The 17,171-nt window shown below is 44.9% G+C and overlaps 1 protein-coding gene across 2 annotated transcripts in view; it reads left to right on the top strand.

Annotated features, from left to right (window-relative positions):
* Nucleotides 1–612: 612 nt before the first annotated feature.
* Nucleotides 613–17,171, top strand: part of TMEM255B (transmembrane protein 255B) — a 79,271-nt gene continuing 62,712 nt past the window's right edge. For both annotated transcript variants that reach the window (XM_074560829.1, XM_074560820.1), the window contains exons 1-3: nt 613–807; nt 8,750–8,901; nt 13,465–13,527. In XM_074560829.1, coding sequence (XP_074416930.1) covers nt 738–807; nt 8,750–8,901; nt 13,465–13,527 — 285 coding nt within the window. In that variant the 5' untranslated portion in view covers nt 613–737. The remainder of the gene's footprint in view (nt 808–8,749; nt 8,902–13,464; nt 13,528–17,171) is intronic.

Genomic DNA, 17,171 nt, shown 5'->3' with positions numbered 1-17,171 from the left:
TCTGAAGGATGGGTGTCAAGAGGACGGGGTCAGACTCTTTTCAATGGTGCCCAGTGGCAGGACAAGGGGCAACGGGCACAAGCTGGACACAGGAAATTCCGTCTCAACATGAGGAAAAACTTTACTTTAAGGGTGACAGGGGACTGCAACAGGCTGCCCAGAGACGTAGTGGAGTCTCGTTCTCTGGAGATATTCAAAACCTGGCTGGACATGTTCCTGTGCCACCTGCATCCCTGCAGGGTTCTGTGATACAGTGGGAGGAAAAGGGTGCCCAACTGAAAAACAAGGAGACCTGTGCCTTGTAAAGGAGAAACCAGAAGGCAGCGAGGAGACGGACCTGCACCCGGAGACTTTGTGAGACTTAGTTTTGGGGCAGGGTGGCTGGACCCGGACAGAGACCGAGCCCGGGGAAGGCGAGCTGTGAGGTGCCTGAGGGACCTAGTGCACCCGTCCACAAGGGAGCTCGCCCCGGGCCACCGAACGGCCAGTGAACCGTGGGGCTGCGGGCGGGCGAGGGCGGCAGGGTTGCGGGGACCCCCCGCCCTAAGCCGCGGGGCTGGGGGGAGGCCACCACCCGTCGCCACCACGGCTCGCCGGGGGGCAAGCGCCGCTCGCCCCGCCCCGCCCCCGCCTCCCACCGCGCTCCCCCGCGGGGCGGGCCCGCCGGGCCGCCCGCACCCCACGGCCAGCCGCGGCCGCAGCGCGGCGAGGCGCGGAGCGGAGGCGCCCGCGGGAAGATGATGATGGCGCCCCCGCCGCCGTCCGCCCCCGCGGTGTCGGGTCCGCTGGCCGTGCTGGACCCCACAGGTGAGATCCGGCACCGGCCCCGTCGCAACTTTCCTGCCCCCGGGAGGCGGCGGCGGGGTCCGGGCGAGGCGGGGAGGGGGCTTCCCCCGGGGGAGGCGCAGCTGCCCCCGCCTCGCTTAACGGGGCATAAGCGGGGGCTCTGCCCGGGCCGCGTCCCGCAGAGCGGGGACAGCGGGGGACCCCAGCCTGTGCGGGTCATTGCCGTCTGTCTTACTCTCCATCACGGAGGCGTTTAAAAATAAATACCTTTTTTTGTTTTTTTGTTTTTTTGTTTTTCTTTTGAGCTTTCCGCCGCGCCTAATGTATCACCGCGCCGACGGTGTGACATTAGAACGAGTAGCTCGATACGGGACGCTAATGAGAAATTAATGTAAATCCTGCTCTGCTGGATGAAAAGGGGCAGTTGCTGGGGAAGGCGGGGGTGGGGTGGGGTGGGGGGGTGTTGCAGGGTGCGGGGTTGGCGTGGGGCAGGCTGGTGGCCGCCGTGGGGTTTCGCGGCGGCCGGCGGTGAGGGGTCGGGTGGCATCCGAGGCGAGTGGCAGCCGGGTTTCCATCCTCCGCTTTCTACGAATTCGTTGCTGAAGTCGTGTGCTGCTGGTGCTGACAGCGGGCGCCCTGGAAAATAAAGGTATACGCGAAAGAAAGGACAAGCATTTCCGTTATTCCTGTGAAATTCATTGGCGTCGAGAAAATACAGAACTTATTGCTGGGAATTACTCTGCGCGTGTAGTGTTTGGAAGGATAAACAGAGACTTTGCTATGTAGCCAAGGATTGTAACAGCCAGTTAAAAAATGTATTCGATCATAATTTTTGTCTTAAATTTGGAGGAAAAATGGTATTGGTGTTGAAAAGGTAGCAGTGAAAGGTGTACTGTAACTTTAAAATGTTTTCAGGTAAACAGAGGAAAAAGAAGAATCTGTATGCTAGCTTTAAGCTGGTGATTAGCTGCTCGTTAAATTATTTATTAGTGAAACAATTGTTGTCAAAGCAATGAAGTCATAGTGATACCGCATGGTATCACTGACTCTAGCTATGCTACACAGTATAGGAGGGTTTGTGGGTTTGGTTTTTTGTTTGGTTGGTGGGTTTGTTTTTTGTTTTAATAGAATTGTAAAAGAGCACAGTAATGTTTCCTATGGCCTTGAATATGTAACACACTCATGGGTTCTTCCTCATCAGATTCATAGTAAAGATAAGAGAGACGGGCCTGGTAAAAGCTGCTGTCTTGTGGCTTGAAACGAATGCTGTTGCATCTGGTTTAATTAGTTCAGCACTCCAGACAAGTCAAGCATTTAATCAGAAAAGGGAAAGTAATCACCGATAGCAGGTGTGAATATCTCTTTTAAGCATCTCAGTCCATCACATTTAATTTTGGGAGGCAATGTAGGATTAATTCCATTTCACTGGCATAAACCATGTTTGAAAATACACAGTGAAAATTGTAGCCAAGAGAGAGATGGTACTGAAGTGAGCACTGCTGTAATTAAAAATCATTAATTTAGCTCCAAAGACCTTCCCTTAAATATTTTCGTGATAGCAGCAAAGCAGCAGATACCTTTGATGCTAAACTCTTTTGCCAATGGTGAATTTCTGTTTAAATTATCTTACTATATATGGTTAATACCACTCTCTGAAACGTGTCACAATTTTTAGTAATATTCATTAAGTATTAAAAATGCACTGTTTTTTCTGCTACAAAACTTTCCTCCCTCATCTTTTCTGATACTAGGATACTAATGTATGTTGGGCTGGGGCATTATTTGAAATAAGTGTTTCCATTTAGATCACCTTAACTAGATCAGAGAGGAAGGTATGAAATTCTGTGGTGCTAGTATTCAGCAAATGTGATTGTGGTCCCAGCAAATTGCTACATCCTGCAGTGATTCCTTCCTTGCAAAAAATCTTTCCACACCTTTTAATAGACTTTGTGATATCTAGAGCTGGATTTTAACAGGAGTGGTGAAGTTAACAAAGTATAGTTGCCTTAGTCTAAATGTAGACTTTTTTTGAGTTAAATTGCAGATGATACATATGCAAATTTTACAGATTTGAGAGATGCTATTTCACTCTATTGTTTCTTTCCTTTGACCATTGAACACATTCCATACCATGGATGTGTTTCATCATAAAGTCATTTGTTATTCTTTTAAACTCACCCTTCACTTCATTCAAATCCAGACGCTACCATTCATCATTAGATCCATCACTTTGCATTCTACCACCAATCTGATCTATACCCTCCCCGCGAAACCATTAATTTTCCATAGTCTTCCTACAAACTAAATTTATCCCCCAGCCATTGTGAACGGAGCATTGAAAATATAATTTTGTTTTCTGCAACTGATGAACGGACAAAAGGTTTTGCTGAGTCCAGCAGAGCTTGGTCTTTAGGAGGAACTTTTTACTCACTGGAGGGTGATCTCAATTTCTCTCCTCATGGGCCTTTCTCTCTCCCAAGGAGACAGCAGTCTGGTGTCTCTCCTCCTTGTCCTGTCGGCATTTTCTTTCCTTCCATTGAGATAGTGGGGCTGAGTAGCTCAAGCAGGTACTTTGCTGACAGACGTTTAGCAAACAAAGCAGGCAGTGGTTCTGGGACTGTTCCTTTTCGCGCACAATTTCAGTCTATGCCAGGTAGGGCACAAGCCAGTGATGTGGAAGCAGCTTTACCTCTCTAATTTGTCTCCCAACTTTTACTGTAGTGCCCATTGGTGCAGTATCAAAACTCAGTTAATGCGTCACTGGACAAAACTGCTGAAGAATATTGCCAATAGAAGGTAATAACATGTTCACGCTCTCTCTTGACCCTGGTTTCAAGCTAACGCTAATAAGGATATGATGAGAAGATTTCTTGCTACACGCTTGATTTTTGGTATGCTAGAGATAAGAATTTGAAGCTATAACTAAATTGGAGGAAGGTCCAGACAAAGAGTTTATATGTTCATACCGAATCATTGTTAAAGAAGTTAAAGGGGATAAATGTCAAAATTATCCTGAGAGTCATGTCAGTATTACAAAATTGGAAAGTCAATACCCTACATTAACTGTCTCCTGCACTACAGAAACGTCGGTGTTGGAAGAAAATTCAGCCCAGAAATACTGACAGCAACATTTCCTCCGCTCTTAATTTACCGGCTCTTCTTGTATATGGTTGGCCTTCGGTCCAAGCCCTGCCACAGTGAGCGTCAGGGAAGAAGGCTGGGCCAGCCCCTCTGTCTCTGCTCTGGACAGGGCTCCCAAGGGAACAGGCTGGCAGTGGGTTTTGGCTGGTAGATACAGTAAAAGCAGATCCAAAGAACTGCGTGGCAACTGCTACAAACACCAGTAAACAAAGACTCGAAAAATCTTGGGAGCCAACATGACTGAAATAGCAGAAGGGAGCTAATAGTAGGAACCTTTTGCATCTGAAGATATGCTGCTTTACAAATATTACTTGGGCCTGACAATATGCTGGTGACTTATATACATGTAATTATACAGATTTTCATAAGGATGCCAAAGATTTTTATTGATGTGACTAAGGAAATCCAGACAGACAGAGCAGAAGCTAATTTAGACCTGATTTCTACTCATCTTATCTGAGCATGTGGCAATGTCTGAGATCAAGGGCTTGCTCCAGAAGGGGCCTTTCTGTGCTCCTGCCTGTAAGTCATCTCTCCTAAGGGTAGCTAACTACATGTAGTTATGAGAGCTTCCAAATTGGAGTTTGAAAAAGAAGTTATATGATTGGGTATTTGCCTTTGATTTGAGGTGGAGCTGGTAAAAGATCAATGAATGTGAGGACTGAAGGGTATCACATATGTAAATGCTTTCTAGGGCATGTAAATTTCAAAGTCAAGATCATAGAATCATAGAATTGTTAGGGTTGGAAGGGACCTTAAAGATCATCTAGTTCCAACCCCCCTGCCATGGGCAGGAACATCTCCCACTAGATCAGGTTGCTCAGAGCCCCGTCCAGCCTGGCCTTAAAAAATTCCAGGGATGGGACTTCCACCACCTCTCTGGGCAACCTGTGCCAGTGTCTCACCACCCTCTACAAACAGATGTAGTTCAGTCCAAAAAATGATCCTATAAGTAATGACGTCCTTTTCTGTTTTATCTCATTAAACCCACATCCGATTTACTCCAATTACAAATAAGAGCATGCTTTTCCTAAGACATTTTCCAGAAAACTCAGTCTGAGCAATCAAACTCATGTGTTGTTTTTTGCAAATCATTATTGATAACCAAAACTCCGGAGGGCAGATTGGACCCTTAGGTTATCTCCATGCGATCTGGTTAACCTTTGCCAGTACAGGTGTTACTTTGAGAAAAATGTAGAGGCCTGTCTCCTCAGGCACTTCTCATAAAAGCAGACATCCAGTGGTTTCAGAAACACTTGGTTGAGGAGCGTCTGTCCCGTTGACTTTCAGGTGGTTTGTGTTCCTGTGTCCCTTTAAAGTATGTCTACATTGCAGCTGCAGTTCCATAAAAGTGGATATGAGCACGCATACCCAAGCCACCTTTAGTCTACCTGTCTTCACTATCATAAAAACATTGAATAATTCAGGTGGGAAGGTACCTCAGGAAGTTGTTAGTCCAACCTTCTGCTCAAAGTAGGGTGTACTATGAGGTCAGACGAGGTTGCGTAGGGCTTCTTCTGGTTGGATCTTGAAAACCTCCAAGGATGGAGGCAGCACAACTTCTTTGGACCACCTGTTCCAGTGATTGACTGTCCTAATGTTGAATTTTTTTCTCCTTATACCCAGTCTGAAACACTTCTTGTGTTTCAGTTTATGTCCACTGTCTTTTGTCCTCCTGCTGTGCACCACCATGAAAAGCTGGAGTCTGTCCTCTTAACCAACTCGTAGGCACTGGAAGACTGCTACTAGCCCTGCCAAAAGCCATCTCATCTTTAGGCTGAGCAAGCCCTGTTCCCTCAGCCTCTTCTCATACAGCGAGCGTGGCAGCCCCCTGACCTTCTTTGGGGTCCTCTGTTGAATTCACTGCAGTTAATTGATCTATTTCCTGTAGTGGGGGCCCAAAACTGGGTGTAATATTATATGTGGTCTAAAAAGCGCTCAATAGAGGGGTATAATTACTCCTCTGATCTACTAATCACAGTCCTGTTAATACAGCCCATGATGCTCTTGCCAGGGCCCACTGCTGGTCCATGTTCAGCTCATTGAACGCCAACACCCCCAGGTGCCTTTTGGCAGAGCTGCTCCCCAGCCTGGCTGTCCCTTACCTGTATCACTGCAAGGCGTTGTTCCTTCCTTTGCTCAGGACTTTGCATCTGTCTGTTGGGTTCTGTAAGGTTTCTGCTGGCCCATTTTTCCAGCCTGCCTAGATCCCTTTGAATGGCAGCCCTCCCCTCCAGAGTATTGACTGGCTGCCCCCCCGCAGTTTTCTCTCATAGAATCATAGAATGTGTTGGGTTGGAAGGGTCATCTAGTCCAACCCCCCTGCAGTAAGCAGGGACATCTTTCACTAGATCAGGTTGCTCAGAGCCTCATCAAGCCTGGCCTTGAATGTCCCCGGGGATGGGGCCTCCATCACCTCTCTGGGCAACCTGTTCCAGTATCTCACCACTCTCATCGTAAAAAACCTCTTCCAAATGTCTAATCTAAACCTACCCGTCTCTACTTTAAAACCATTGCCCCTCCTCCTATCGCTACATGCCCTTGCAAACAGCCCCTCCCTGGCTTTCTTGTAGGTCCCCTTCAGGTACTGGAAGGCCACTATTAGGTTTCCCTGGAGCCTTCTCTTCTCCAGGCTGAACAACCCCAGCTCTATCAGCTTGTCTTCATAGGAGAGATGCTCCAGCCTTTTGATCATCTTCGTGGCCCTCCTCTGGAGCCGCTCCAACAGGTCCATGTCCTTCTTGTGCTGAGGGTTCCAGACCTGGATGCAGTTCTCCAGGTGGGGTCTCACAAGAGCTTGATGAGCAGGCATGCTACCACTTTCTTGAGGTTGTTGATGAATACATTAAATGGGACAGCTCCCAAGACAGACTCCCATGGTACTCCACTTGTTACTGGCCTCTAGGTAGAGTACCATCCATTAACCGTTCCCTCTGAACCCAACAATCCAGCTAATTTTTTAACCATCTCAACTGGGTTATGAGAATGTTGTGGGATACCATGTTAAAACCCTTGCTAGATTTAAGGTAAAAGACATCCACTGCTTCGCAAGTACAGTCATTCCATCATAGCAGGCGGCTGAGTTGGTCAGACATGATTTGGCTCTGGTAAATCTGTGCTGGCTATTTCCAATTGCCTTTTCCTTATGTGCCCCGAAGTGTCTTACAACAGGATTTGCTCCATATTTTTGGTCCCAGCCTCCCAGGAACCAAAGCTCGTTTGATTGGACGAATCACCATTTTGGCCCTTTTTAAAGATAGGTGGAGCATTTGCCTTTTTCAGTTACTGGGTATTCCCTGGTCTCCATGACTTTTAAAAGACGATAGAGTGCAGCAAGGACATCAGATATTATTTAAAAGCTGGAAGATATATTGAATGGATCATTTTAGTTTATGGGAAGGACAACTTATTTGTGGAGTTACAAGTCTGAACTCTGCTTTCCCCTCTTGGCCATGTGAACTGGCTTCGTTGAAAGAACTGCCTTTAACCGCGTACACGTGATGAAGAACTGATTGATAATGAAGAACCTCTCTGTTTCCACATCCCCAGTGACCCTCCATGGACTAACAGGGAATTGCTAGAGGCAGACAGCTGGGGCGCAGGCTGGAGGGGAGATGTCTGGAGAGTCTTAGGAGTTATTTCTTGATCTTTAGCAGGAAGACTTCATACATGTGGGTGAAAGAGACTTGCCTAAGCTCAATAGATGGTATTTGTCTTCAGTAAAGTTGCTTGCATTTCATACTAAAAGACTGGACTCATTTTAGCTGGTTGTTCTACTGGAGAAATATCAGCAAACATACAGATTTTTATTGTAAATGCATTTATTTATTCATTGAAAGTGTTTGGCTTGGTTTGCAAACATCACTAATCCAGTCTGGCTTTTGAACTGTGAACATTTAACCAAGTTACCTGACTTTAAACCGGCCACATAACTCAAGTGACTCATGGCGAATGGCTTCTGCTTGCTTTTTGCCTTTCCTGCGTTTCGCCTGCTCGTGCTTCCAGTAGCACCATCAAGCCTGACCTACAGAAGGCTGCCTTCCCCTCTCACCTCCCCATCCCTGGCGAGGGCTGTGGCCTCCAGTATGCAGTGCTATGGGGCTGCGGCTCTGATGTTAGTCACCTGTGGTCGCAGGTCAGATATTGCCACCACAGGAACGAGGTTAAGTGGCTCGAAGCAGGCTGAAAGCAGTAGGTGAGCCTGCCCTTTTTCACTTTTGGGTATCTGAATCCAAACCCCAGTGAGACCAAATGTATTTCACTGAGCAGCTGCTGTTTAAAAAGCTAGCCCCATATATCCTTACCTGATCAACTATATTACAGCTTTGCTTCAGAGATACAGATTGGTTTGCTTACTCCAGTAAATATGAAGAGCAGATATGTTTTCATGATAGCGTGCAGAGCTTCTGCTAATCCAGTTTAAAATAGAAATTTTTATGTTCTGTCCGGGTAGAGTCAAATTGGCACTTACGTAGGTAAGCGTTTAAGGCATGCAGGATCTGACTTAACGGATGTGAGCAACACTTAATTATAAACATTACTGAAGACAAGGCATAATTATCATTGTCACTGACTTTCAGTTCAGCTTAATAAAAACTCATCTCATGCATGTACCCAATGCGTGTGTATTAAGTTATGCTGAGCTCTAGCTAACTCTGTGGTTTTTAATTCCCTCTGTTGTCTGCCAGCTGTTTTCCTTAGTGGGAGAATAACAATGGGTTAACAGCAGAAAAGATTAACAAAAGAAAACCTTCTGTTATTTTGTATTTTTGCCATGATTACAATGCAAAGCTCTCTTTCTTTTTTTTTTTTTTCTCCCCAGTCCCTACAGGACAATTTGCAAAAAGGAAGAAGACTTCGCTTTGGTTCACAGTTGCTCTGCTGGTCGTGTCTGTTTTCATACTGACCATAGGTCTGGCAGCTACCACAAGAACAGAAAATGTTACCGTGGGAGGCTACTACCCAGGCATCGTTGTGAGTAAAGAAACCTATTTTAAATTATTGGGTACCAACCAGATAAACTATTATCAGCTGGATACAGGAAGCTCTGATGGAATGAAAAAAGAAGAAATTCAGTCCTGTTGCATTTCACAGGAGGGAGAGGCTCCTTTGTTTTGATCTGGTTCTAATGTGTGATAAGGTCGGGGGGTAAACTCTGTTTTTCTGTAGTGCCCCAAAGGGGAGGCTGTTAGGGGGCACAAGGGGGTCCAGGCTGCCCTGCACAGCCGTGCGCTGGGCTCAGGGGCCTATGTGAGAACCTGGGCTTGACTTCCCACTGATCTCTCTTGAATGTGGGCATATAAGAGACTGGACAGTAGGCATGGGATAGATTGAAGTGACCTTTTAGAAGTTTACTACATTGATGGCAGAAAGAACCACTCTGCTCTCTTGTCCGTGTGCCAGGAATTCTGCTGGGTCCATCACAGGAAAGCCCTGTGGATGGGCATATGGAAGCTTCTCCCTGGAGACTGCCTAACATCTTCTTGTGCAGTCTTGCTGCCACTCTTCTTGTACATGATCCCCTTCCGAAATCCTTAGTCTTGTTTTTGCCTTGGGAACAAAGCACTTGAACATGTTCCTGCACTGGGCACAAGGTTCGAATTGCATCTACTTCACCTTGGGGTGCCTCTGTGACTTCCGGGCAGGGGTGGCCCTGCCAGCCCCTTGCTGGTCCAACCCCCCTTGGCCTTTTCTGATCTCAGAAGAAGAGATCGGTCATATCCAAAAGGGTGGGAAAGCCCTGGATTCGAAAAGTTTTTTGAGGTACCTGGGCTGAGTTTTAGAAAAGAGGAGTACAGGCACCAAATAGAGAAAGGCTCATCTGCCTCGTTTGGTCTCCCCAAGCCAGCCAAGAGGAGGCAGAGGGTGCAGGGTGAAGAAAGAAACTCATGTGGTTAGAGTTAGGCACCTGCTTAGGTATGTGGCTCCAACACGACCAAAATGTGTTGTAAGGTACCGCTATTTCTTGTTCTCTATGGAATGAAATGCCCAGAGAAGAGGGATATGCATCTTTTAATATTGTGCATACATTTTGCACTGCCATTAATAATTTGTGAGTTAGAACTGTTCTTCCTAAGCAAGTCCTCTTACATCTTAGTGTCATGCTGTGAACAGGTCTTTCAGAAAGATAATTTTGGGATAATGATCTATAAGGAGTGGTGTTTTAAAAATAGAACAAAAAGTAGTTCCAAGAATAAAACCTTAAAAGAATGATTTTTCCTTTCATTAAGCTAAAATAGATGAATACTGATAAAGGTCTCTTCTTCTGTAATTTGAATTAAAACATTTTAGAAACCATATTAGCTGCATTTGTTGTCTTGAAAGAAGTTTCATTTTTAAACAATTGTCTTTAATAAGTGTAATACGTAATAAACTCATGTTCATAAACCAGTTTATTTCAGCATTTAGTTTCTTTTAGAAATAACACAATGTCTATTCACTCATTTGAAAAATATAATCTAAAATATTTTTTTAAATCTTGGAGTCATTAGTAACTGGATAGAATCGCTAGAATTTATCAGAACACTTTGAAAACAAAACTTTTTATTAATAGTTTTCCTCCTCAAAAGATTATCGGAGCTAAATAATTTTCATAAAACGCAGAATTCTTTTTGTGCACCTGTGATGGATTACTGAAGCAACTGAGAGAGAGTGATGGGTAATTGTCAGTGTAAACTTCATTAATACACCAAATACCCCAAACATTTAGCAAGAGTTTTGGGTGCTGCACAAACCTTGCATGATGTCTTGCCAGAAGCCTGGGCATAGGTGTATGGCAGCACTGCTGTGTTCCTGCCTCATTGCCGGAGGTTACTGACTCCAGCAGGGCATTGGCAGATGGACCATGGGGTGGCCTCTCCTCCGCCTCCCCGCAAAATCACCCACCTCTTTCAGGATGAGCTGGATAACCCTCAAAAGGTGCTTCTCTTCCCCGCTGACAGTAGAGGGAGCTGAGAAAACCAGCATCGCACTGGTCCCAAGCTTTTAGATAGCTAAAGCTAGGGGAGTGAATTCGGAGCTCCATATTTAGTTGTTGGGATTAAAGAAAAGAAAGATTATGAGGACAGATAGTGTTAATTACAATTAAAGATAACGTCTGGTTCTCATAGAGTTCAGTAGTAAAATACTAACTTCAGAGGCGGTAGGTGAGATCTAAATCTTCATTGACCTTAGGTAAGGGATTTTGGTCTTAAAACCCATGCAGAATTAGTCCGTATCTTGCAAACACCTACCAGTGTGGGTAAGACTATTCACTTGCATAGATTCACTTGCAATACTTCTAGCATTTGCAGAGCAGGGCATTAGGGCTAGATCCGTAATATAATTTGGGTTTCTGCTTAGTTCACATTGGCTTCCAGAAGAGATTAATTTCTCTGCGTATGTGGTCACTTGTCATTTATTGGAAAAAGCTATTTTCTAAAGACACCTTTACAGTGGTAGGTATTATCTGCATTTATGCATCCAAAGTGATTTAATATAAATTTTTTCTGTGTGTAGATGAGTTGGTACAATGTTCCAATTTGGAAAATGTCTGCATTTAGCAGATTACTGCTTGATCATAATTTTTGGTTTAGGGCTATCTTTATGGAACAGGCTGCAAAGCCAGAGTTGGAGCTTCTTCGGCCTCAATTCCTCATAAATATTTTTTATATTTAAATATTTAATGTCACTTCTCTATGACTACTGCTTGTGCTATTTTTATTTGCTATGTTTATAATCTTTCAACCAGGAGTCTTACAATTGTCCCAGTCACCATACTGACCTGGACTTCCAGGGTTCCCAACCCGAATAGCCTATTGTCTAAACAGACAAAAAAAGCAGTGCCTATGGCCCTAAACCAACCTCGGCAATGCCGTGGCTTACATCGTCATCTCTATCTATGGTCCGTCTCCTTCTGATTTAATTGCTATTGTTCTGTATTTGCTCATTTTTTCTTCACATGGATAATATTACTCTGCTGTGTCCCCCGTGTCAGCCGTAAATGGGGCTTTATGGATTGTTCCCGTTGGGATGAAAAATGGGGCTTGGAACCAGGTATCATTTTGATGTAGTTATCTTAATGTACCAAGTTGCTGTCCCCTGAACAGAGTGTCCTTGCTCACGGTTCCAAGACTCTCTCCTATTCAGCTGTCAGCATGAATGCACTTGCGCACTCTTTCTAAAAGTCTCTGGTTTTAGTCCTTGTGCTTCCCTTTCACATAAATCTTCTCAAAGCACTCTGTAGCAAATCTCCTTTCCCTGCATTTGCTTTCTTGAGAGGGAGTGATGGATTCCTGTTGTGATACTGAGCGAGTAAAAGTGCTTGCAGGAGATTTGCTTTCTGCTGTGAGCGGTTGTGCGTAACAGCAAGGAGTTCACGGGCATCGCTCAAGCCCTTGGCTGGGACGCGTAGTCCTTAAAAACTTAACTTGTGCTTGGAGGAGAGGCTCTGAACCAGATTCAGAGACCTCGTTCCAGCAAGGGGCTTAGATTCCTTAGCAGAAATGGGGTGGGAGCCAAGGGGATGACTGGGGGTTTATCTGGGCGTAGCGGAGCGGTGTCAGCCCTAGTGAAGAGGGGAGCAAGGATCGTGGAAGTGATGGGGGATGGAGACTGAGATGACTGCAGGGCAGCAGCGTGTGGCCCCGCAAGGCAAGGAGGGAAAGAGCCTGTTGACACGAGCACTCCTGCTGTGGCTGCTTCTGACTCTGTGGCCAGCTACATCTCAGGTGTGTGGCACCAAGGAGACCCCTCCAAGTCCACATGAGCCCAGTGGGAGTCCTGACTCCAAGAAGGTCTGGTGAAAGGCTGCTTTACCTTGTCTTAGCCACAAATCCAAGGAGTTTCTACCCCTCCAAACCTTCATGGGCCCATCATGAGGAGGGGGCTTTTCCTGCCAGCCTGGTGTTGAAGCAGCACTGGTAGGAACAGTACGGCCAGCTTACTCCAGCATCCCTTCCTCCTCTCTCTCCTGTGGCTGTTCGTGCTGCACCTGTCCCACGTTGAAACTAACTGTATTGGTCCTTTTGGCATTTTAGCAAGGACTTTTTCTGGGATATGTGATAGTGTTTAGTCATTAAAGTAAAACAAATGCAACCTGAAGGGTTTGAACTTGGGTAGCTTGCGTGGCAGCAACACATCCATTTTTTGAGAAAAACTATTTGTCTGCAATTGCCTAAAGCTTTACGATTTTCCTAAAGAATGATGTATGGGCTAAATGTAAGCGTTCTTTTATCCTACTTCACTTAATTTTTGCTTTACAGTGTTTAAAACTATACGTGACTATGGTAACAATGGCCAGGTTATTGACGCGTATGTCTATATAGGCTTCCATTTACTACATGAAAAGTTTTGCTTTGAAATATCAAAGAGCTGCAGTACTGGTCATTCCCCATTACAGTATAAGATTTATGTGCAGCAATAACTTCCACCCTTTCCACTGACACCCCCTCCCAATTAGCCCATCTCTGTGATACATCAGCTCAGATATCACTGTAATGCTTTGGTATGTTGACCAAATAAGCTGACTTAATGTGTTTCTTTTGTTCTTTGCCTTAGCTTGGCTTTGGATCTTTCCTAGGGATTGTTGGCATCCACCTGGTAGAGAACAGAAGACAAATGGTAAGCAACAGCTCTTTTAGTTTTCATTTTTTCATATCAGAATGTCTTAAAAACATGAAAAACAGGGATTTCCAGTTGACTTAAAATTTCTGCATCTGCCTCAAAATGTTAGTCATTTGTTTCACCGTTTCTGAGAAGTTTCAGAGAAGCACGAATTGGCCAGTGAGAGTGTCTGTACAGGGCAAGGGAAGATTTCACTTCTAAGAGAAGCAGCCTGCTTTTTTTTACTGAATTAACTTTTCTGCTGGTTTAGTGAGTTGAATCGACCCAGGGCAGGGTCAGATGAGTGCCAGAGCGTGGCCAGGACCATGTAGCTGGGAAAGGGACGGGGAGAGAAACAAAATGCATGGGTTGTGCCAGTTTGGGCAGCAACAAGCCTCATGGTCAGCTCAACCGTGGCAGGTGATCTCATCCTGCACAAGAAGTTTAAGTCAGGAACACTTTCCTGAAACTATATGTTTTTAAAAGACCAAAAAACCCCAGAGCTCTTGCTGTCCAGATTCCCTGGCTAGGTCAGACAGGATCTGATGACACTGTGTAGTTTGTTTTTAGATTAGATTGGCTTTACAAATCCCTTGCTTTTATTTATGTGAGGAAGTCACAGAAAGTCCTTGGGGCATCTGGGTAAAGGAAAATGTGTAGGACTGGATTTGTGAAAAGTCTTACACTTCCTCTCTCTTGGCAAAAAATAGCAGCGTCTTGGTTGAATAACAGCACGTCCAATGTGCACTTTAGAGGAGACTGATTATAGCCAAGCATCATGAAATATGATTAATTTCATAACTCAGAGCCTTCACTGGTAGAAATCAAGAGTGGTGTTAAGCTCAGAGGAGGAAATGATGGATTTACTTTGCTTTTTAAGTAAGGTAAGGTTAAGTTTAAGTAAGTTACTTTTTAACAAGTAACTACTTTACTTCCAAGTGGTCTGCTGTGATTCCCTGTTTTCTTCTGTGTAAATGCAGTCTTGTTGTCACTATTTGTAGGGAATCTTCTGTCACGGTATCACTTTTTTGCATTGCCTTTAAGTTTCAGTGATGTAAGTATTCCTCTGCTTATAACTTTTGTTTCTAGATGGGTTTCGCAAAGGAATGAGACTTATAAAGCCATGATGTTTGTTTGGCTTTTTCTGTTCCCCATTCCATTTTTTTCAACACATTGACCAATCTCAGGCAAATTCAGCAGGAAGGTAGAGACTTCAAAGGTGTGCAGTTCCCTCAAGTTTGATGAAAATTCGCAGGTGGGCAGAGGAGAGAATTAATAATCAGTTCCCCCATGGTGGCAAAGGCTGCAATATCAGCTCACCTCTTAGTAAACACTGGAGAATCCAAATGGGACGTGACCTGTGAGAGGCAAATCTGCAGCAGGCCAGGCCTCGTTAATTTTGCTACTAACAAAACAGCTTATTTGGTTTTAAGAACTATTGCCCCTGATTTCTACATCAGAGACCAGGATCAATAGCAGGTTCCAAGTTGCAGACTCAGTAGTGGGCAGATGAAAATAGCTTTGTCTTCCGCAGCATTCATGCTACTTTATTATCAGGCATAGCATTTTAGTTTGGTTTTTTTTTATCTTTAAGTTTTCCTTTAATCTTCCTCTTAGTTTTCCATGGCTTCTGTCCTTAGCAGAAAGTAAAACGTCTGAAAAAGACGTAAGGTGGGCAAGCAGCGGTTAAACCATGTAATACCCAACGTGTTGTGTCATTTGTACAAGGGCTGTGGAGAAATAGGTGTCCAGTATGTTTGGTATTAGTGCCTGTTTGCATTTCCCAGCATGAAACAAGGAAACGTGCTTTCTGCTAGTAATGCATAGTGATGATCTGGCTGTTGAAAGATCACATTTCTGGGGAACTGACCAATAAAATAACTAGAAAGTTTAATTATGCTTTTGCCTTGAGTACCATCCAAGTTGGGCTAAGCCTTTTAACACTGTCTTTGCTAAGGCTGAGCTGCTTGTTTTCAAACATTACGGAAATGAGATTTAAAGGGTTTATGTCATACTACAACCGAGGGCAGTAATTATTCCCTGGGGTGTAACTCAGTATATTCGATTGAAAGGGCTTAGAGCAGCTTTAACAAATTTGCAGTCATCAATAAGATTGTAAAGACTTATACAAGCACAGATGTGTAACAGAAATGTCGTATTCCTGTAACTAGAAATTCTATGCATTGCAGCAGGACAAAAGGGGCTGGGAAGGAAAAGAAATTGTTTACTCATTTGTTGTGATTAATGGGATGAAATCTTCTTGGCAGCCTGTCACCAGTGGTGTCCCTCAGGGCTCAGTTTTGGGGCCAGTTTTGTTTAATATCTTTATCAATGATCTGGATGAGGGGATTGAGTGCACCCTCAGTAAGTTTGCAGAGGACACCAAACTAGGTGGGAGTGTTGATCTGCTTGAGGGTAGGAAAGCTCTACAGAGGGACCTGGACAGGCTGGATCAATGGGCCAAGGCCAACTGTATGAGGTTTAATAAGGCCAAGTGTCGGGTCCTGCATTTCGGTCACAACAACCCCAGGGAACACTACAGGCTTGGGGAAGAGTGTCTGGAAAGCTGCCCAGCAGAAAAGGACCTGGGGGTGCTGGTGGACGGCCAGCTTAACAGGAGCCAGCAGTGTGCCCAGGTGGCCAAGAAGGCCAACAGCATTCTGGCTTGTATCAGGAATAGCGTGGCCAGCAGGAGCAGGGAAGCGATCATGCCTGTGTACTCGGCACTGGTGAGGCCTCACCTCGAGTACTGTGTTCAGTTCTGGGCCCCTCTGTACAAGAGGGACATCGAAGTGCTGGAGCGTGTCCAGAGGAGAGCGACCAGGCTGGTGAGGGGTCTGGAGACCAGGTCATATGAGGAGAGGCTGAGGGAGCTGGGCATGTTTAGTTTGGAGAAGAGGAGGCTGAGGGGAGATCTCATTGCTCTCTACAACTACCTGAAAGGAGGCTGGAGAGAGGTGGGTGTTGGCCTCTTCTCCCAAGTGAATAATGACAGGACCAGAGGAAATGGTCTGAAGTTGCGGCAGGGGAGGTTTAGATTAGATATTAGGAAGAATTACTTTACTGACAGAGTGGTCAGGCACTGGAACAGCCTGCCCAGGGAGGTGGTTGAGTCACCATCCCTAGAGGTGTTTAAGAAACATATAGATTTGGCACTTCAGGGCATGCTCTAGTGGCAGAGATTGTAGGGAGGTTTTTTGTGTTTGTATGGTTGGACTCGATGATCTCAAAGGTCCTTTCCAACCATGAAGATTCTATGATCCTATGATTCTATTTTAACTGGACTTCCTTTGAACAATTACTGCAGTATAATTTAAGTTTAACCCAGTGTAGCTCTGACAATTGACTGGCCCTTGTAATGACTTGATTTTTGGTTGTTTTTTTTTAATTGAAAATTAACGTAGATTCAATTACACTAGAAAAAAACCCAACAACCTATTTTAAACTGACCTTTTCTCCATAAACCTATTTCTCTTTTTGTCTTGAAGTTCTGTTTCCTTGTGACCTATCCTCTGTAAGTCCAGATTTAGTCGTGGCTGATGAAATGCTAAGTGCAATATGAAATCTGTAATGGTTAGCAGACCTAGTCCAGCTAATATCCAGCACTCGATAAATGTGAGCGCGGGGTTTGAGAAAGAATGAAAGCACAGTTAGGCAGAATG

The sequence above is a fragment of the Larus michahellis genome, chromosome 1 (genome assembly GCF_964199755.1).
Source record: "Larus michahellis chromosome 1, bLarMic1.1, whole genome shotgun sequence".
Taxonomy (NCBI): Eukaryota; Metazoa; Chordata; class Aves; order Charadriiformes; family Laridae; genus Larus; species Larus michahellis.
The sequence above is the reverse complement of the archived record's forward strand: the minus strand, read 5'-3'. Positions and strand labels throughout refer to the sequence as shown.